This window comes from Labeo rohita, unplaced genomic scaffold, assembly GCF_022985175.1.
Source record: "Labeo rohita strain BAU-BD-2019 unplaced genomic scaffold, IGBB_LRoh.1.0 scaffold_2334, whole genome shotgun sequence".
NCBI classification, from domain to species: domain Eukaryota; kingdom Metazoa; phylum Chordata; class Actinopteri; order Cypriniformes; family Cyprinidae; genus Labeo; species Labeo rohita.
Genome location: NW_026128588.1, coordinates 1 through 4,959, shown reverse-complemented (window position 1 = coordinate 4,959; position 4,959 = coordinate 1). Strand labels below are relative to the sequence as shown.

The 4,959-nt window shown below is 34.0% G+C and overlaps 1 protein-coding gene across 1 annotated transcript; it reads left to right on the top strand.

The window, feature by feature from the left end:
• Positions 1–249: 249 nt before the first annotated feature.
• Positions 250–4,724, top strand: LOC127159602 (GTPase IMAP family member 5-like). Its single transcript, XM_051102389.1, has 3 exons — positions 250–280; positions 3,101–3,742; positions 4,387–4,724. The coding sequence occupies exons 1-3, from the start codon at positions 265–267 to the stop codon at positions 4,452–4,454; spliced, it is 726 nt and encodes a 241-aa protein (XP_050958346.1). The 5' UTR covers positions 250–264; the 3' UTR covers positions 4,455–4,724.
• The last annotated feature ends 235 nt before the right edge of the window (positions 4,725–4,959 follow it).

Sequence of the window (4,959 nt, the reverse complement as noted above, 5' to 3'; positions counted from 1 at the left end):
TGTATTCCTAATAGTTAAACATGTCAGTATTTTGGTAGAATACTTCAAACAAGGAAAACGTAACTTTTTTCCAAGTATTATGAAGCCCAAATGTTACTGGATACCAAGGATGACCCATTTCATGTTTATAATCTCACTACAGTGTAAATCTCTTGTTTTATTGAGCTCGTAAAATCTTCCTCAGTGTGACTCAGATGAGTTTATATGTGTCCATTTAATCATTACAATAAATCTGACCTTTGATTTCAGGCTGTTGCTGAGAAAATGGCGTTTGATTCAGGTAAGATCGAAAGAAACAAAACGAGACATTAATATTAGTATGTTTTTTTTTTTTGTTGATGTTGTTGTTGTTGTTGTTTTTCTAATCTAATCTTAATGATGTCGCTTAAGTATTAAACTATATTTCTGTGGATTTAAGATACTTTTTTGCTTGTCGACGTTAATGTCAGTTTCGTTCTGTTTCATGTCGTGTTTTTTTTTTTTTTTTTTTTTTGTATTATTATATTATTATTTATTTTTTTCCAGACTATAAACGAAGGCTATCGACAGTGAGAGTAGATCTAAAAGATCAACGTCAGTGTCATTGTAATGCATTTATATTAAAAATCATAAAAACAGATCAAATAACACAAATCAGGCAGACAGATCGACAGGAGAAAACCGAAAATAGTGTCACATAGTGCAGCGCAAACAGGCTGTAAATATGAGAGACAACAATGCTAAAGTATAGGCTATTTATAATTTAGTTATTTTGCTTATACATGCCTTACGGAAATTAATAAAACCAAAAAAATGCTTACTATACAGGGGCGGATCTACCGGGGTGGCAACTGCCACCGTAAGAAAAAGCTGTGCCACCCCAGAATTATCACAGAATAAAATATAAATGTGATCAGTGTTTCATGTGATACTTTTCAGCCGCGGCGATGACAGCGTAATAAAAAATAATGGCAAAAAACACGTCTTTCAATAAAAGGTGCACGATAGTTTCACGCGCACGCAGCGCTCAGTGTATTCGACTTCATTAACAAATGACTCTTATGAACCGGTTCATTTTGAGTCAAAAACACAAAGCGCGGGCGCGGCCCAGTTCACTAACGAATTGTTTTACACTTGTTCGTGAATCAGATAATTACTGCTTCTCGGTTAACTCCGAGTCCTCAGTCTAATCTCGTCCGGATTTGTCTGAAATTCATCGTGTAATTGTTTGATGATCCGATTCTCTGACCGATCACACCACGTTCATCATGGATATACTGTAAACCTTTTTGCTGTATCCCACAAAGCAATATTAGCATGAAATCAATAAGAAGATAAACTAATAGCAGAGTTAGGTAAGAATCTGGTCGTATTGCAGTTTTCTCGATTGTTAACACAATGTAACTGATGTTAGTTGGCTCATATTCCCAAACCATTCATTCAGTGCTAAAAACAAAGACACATTTCTCAAAAAGTCTGTGAGTTAAATGAGAAAGTTAAAAGTTAAACATTAAGTAGCAAAACTGATGAGACACCAGGCAGAATCTCTGCATCCAACAATAGAGAGAGGAGAGAAATTAGCAGATCATCTACATGGGTTTTATACCTACACATACAGTATAATTACAACATTACATAGTACAGTACAAGTACATCAGATGATGGAAATTTCACTATTCTATATGTACATTAAACTGTAGCACATGTTGTACAACTTCAATAGTGTGACTGTCAAAATGTATTTGTGGCCATTTTTTTATGTGTAGTCGACTGCATTTTTGCAGAACTGAGAAATAGAGAAATATATATAGTCTTGTGTCAGGAGACCAAGAAACTGCTGTAGTACTGTATACTGTAATGAAATTTAGCCAAATATGCAGAGGATGCTGAATTTAATTTTTAATTTTATTTTTTACTGTACTGTATTGTGGTGTATACCAAGTTCATATACAGTTATTTGTTATTTGAACTTTTCTAATGCTTCCCAACTCTGTTAATAACAGAAAATTAAGCATTATTTCCAAAAATCCTAAACTTGCACTAAAACGTGATTTATACCATCTAAGTATTAATTTAATAGAATCGCATATCTTCTTTAGTGATACATCATCAGAAACATTTATAACCTGTTTTAGTATATTAAGTTTTCTTATATTGTTAATTGACTTGTTGCCATGATGGATATTAAAATGTTATTTATTTTTCATTGTAAACAGTATATGATTACTTAATGGCAATGCAATATTTGTGAACACAACTGTGTATGTCAGACTATAAATCCCCAAAAACTATGCATGGGGGCTTTCTTTGGTGTTGCCACCCCTCATAGACCCCATGCCACCCCTTTGCCACCCTACAAAATATTTTCTAGATCCGCCCCTGGTACTGTAGCTGAAGCATGGTAACCACTTATTAACCATGGTTTTGCTACACTAATCATAATTTAACCGTGATATATGTGGTAAAACGGGTTACACAAATTTAATCAATGCCCCCCCAAAAACACTACACTTTTACTATAGTAAAACCATGGTTAATTTTACCCCCTTGGTACAAATCTAAAATAAACTTTGGACATTTTTCATACTTGGTTTGTAATTTGTGTCATTTTCAGTTAAACTGTAATAACTATTCTGAACTTTTGTTTCACAGAATATACACAGTCCTCAAGGGGGCGTATTCTTTCACTCTATTTAGGAAAGAAGTAAAAGTAAAAGATTTTTATTTCCCTCACAGCTCCCCTCTTCTCTATTCTTCTTCATCTTTTTATCTCTTTCCCCTCTTTATTTTCTCTCTCATGTTTTCTCAACAGTCTCCATTTATTTTCAGCTGTCAGAGCAGGTCAGATCACACTGCTTCAGCCCATGGGAGACTGAATCTTCAGGGTGTTCCTTCATTTAATAATAAAAAGGCAATAAGAAGTAGATCAGAAATGAGAGAGAGAGAGAAAAAAACTGGTTCTTGGGCCCTTTGCAACAATTTATTTTTTTTTACAAAAACAAGGCAATCGTCATATTTAAAGATATATTTAAAGATGTCTATTTATTTCTCACAATAGGATGCTGTCACAGAGAATGTGTAAGTCTTGTAAATACTGAACGTCTGATTTGACTGTTTGCAGTGAGGATTGTTCTTCTGGGTTGGAGTGTGTCTGAAAACAGTGATGTGGGAAACTTCATATTAGGACGAGCAGCGTTTGACAGTGAAGCTCCTCCAGATGTTGTAGAGAGAGTCTCAGGAAGACTGAAGGACAGACACGTGATCATCATCAACAGTCCTCAGCTGCTCCAGACCAACATCTCAGATCATCAGATCACACAGACAGTGAGAGAGTGTGTCCATCTGTCTGATCCAGGACCTCATGTCTTCATACTCGTACTGCAGCACAAACACTTCACTGAGGACGACCTGAGAAGAGTCAAACACCTGCTCAAACTATTCAGTGAAGATGCCATTAAACACACGATAGTGATCACCACTGATGAACAGACACGCAGAGCTAAAAGGACGTCTGTGAAACCCAATACATTCATTCAGCAGTTAACAGCAGAGTGTGGAGGAGGACATGTTGAGTTTAAGGATAAAACAAAAATTGTCTCTCAGATTTTCAAAACGGTAAAGAATATACGGAAGAGAAAATATTGTGAGACGATTAAAGAAACACCAAAGATTGGCTCATCAGAGGACACAGAAGACAAAGGAAAAAGGAAAGTGAAAAAGGAACAAAGTAGCACATCCATTTTACCACAGATCCCAAACCCTTGTAAGTCTTCATAGTTTTGTTGTCTTAAACATATAGTGATCACAGATATTTGAGCATTACTGTTTTTCATAAATATTTGTGACCCTGGACCACAAAAGCTGTCAAAAGGGTCATTTATTCCATAAATAAGCTTTTCAAGCTTTTTCAATTTTTGGTCAAGTTACAACTATTTGAAAATCTGGAATCTGAGGGTGCAAAAAAAAAAAAAAAAAAATTTAGAAAAAAATTTAGAAAATCGCCTTTAAAGTACTAATCAAAAAAAAAAAAAAAAAAAAGTTTTGATAAAAATATCTTCATGAAATGAAGAAATATCTTCTTAATATCATAATGATTTTTGGCATAAAAGAGAAATCAATCATTTAAAAGCACATTTAAAAACAAGTGTTGTACCAAATTACTGTACAACTGACATTTTTTTTGTAGATATTAAAACATAAGTCACCGCTGGCCACTGATAAGTTGTAGATTAAAAATAATGTTTATTATGTCAAAGTCACAAACATTTTAAAGTTGGAGTGCTTATAAACATTACTTTTTTAGATTCAAATTATATTTTAGATTCATATTTGATCTCATCATTCTGAATTATTTCAGTCATGTAGTGTGCATAATGTTCACTGTGTTTGTGTTCTTGTGTTTTACAGTGGGCTTCAGTTTTCCAGATTTCAGTCAGCCCAGTGGTAAGTCAATTAATAGTGCTGTACAATTATAAACATTATTTGGAAATATAAAAATAAAAAAGCAAAAAATTTACTCATAAGATAAAAATAAAGCATGCAGATAAACCATAAACAAATAAGAAACCTATAAAAGAGCTTTCGCAGAAAGGGATCTAATTTATTCATTAAGCCAACACTTGGTTATTCTATTTTAATGTTCTGTACAATAAAATCTCCAATAACCAGGGCACTTTCATCAGGTTTCTCAGTTGGTGTGTCACTGAATGTTTTAATATTTTGATCGGAACGGAAGAGCAGTGTTTTGTGATTGAAATTGTGATAGTGTTATAGGTTATGACAATGTAAGGCACATAAACACATTCATTACTTCGTTCCATTCAGTCAGAGTCACTGTAGGAGCCACAAAATTACAAATACAGTGTATAATATTGGCACACAACGGTGAGTTCAGATGGCAGCAAGGACTCAAAGAACCACCTGCTTGTTTTAAATTAGTGGTGTGGGAAAGTTTTGGCTTCTAGATTTATAATTCAGAAC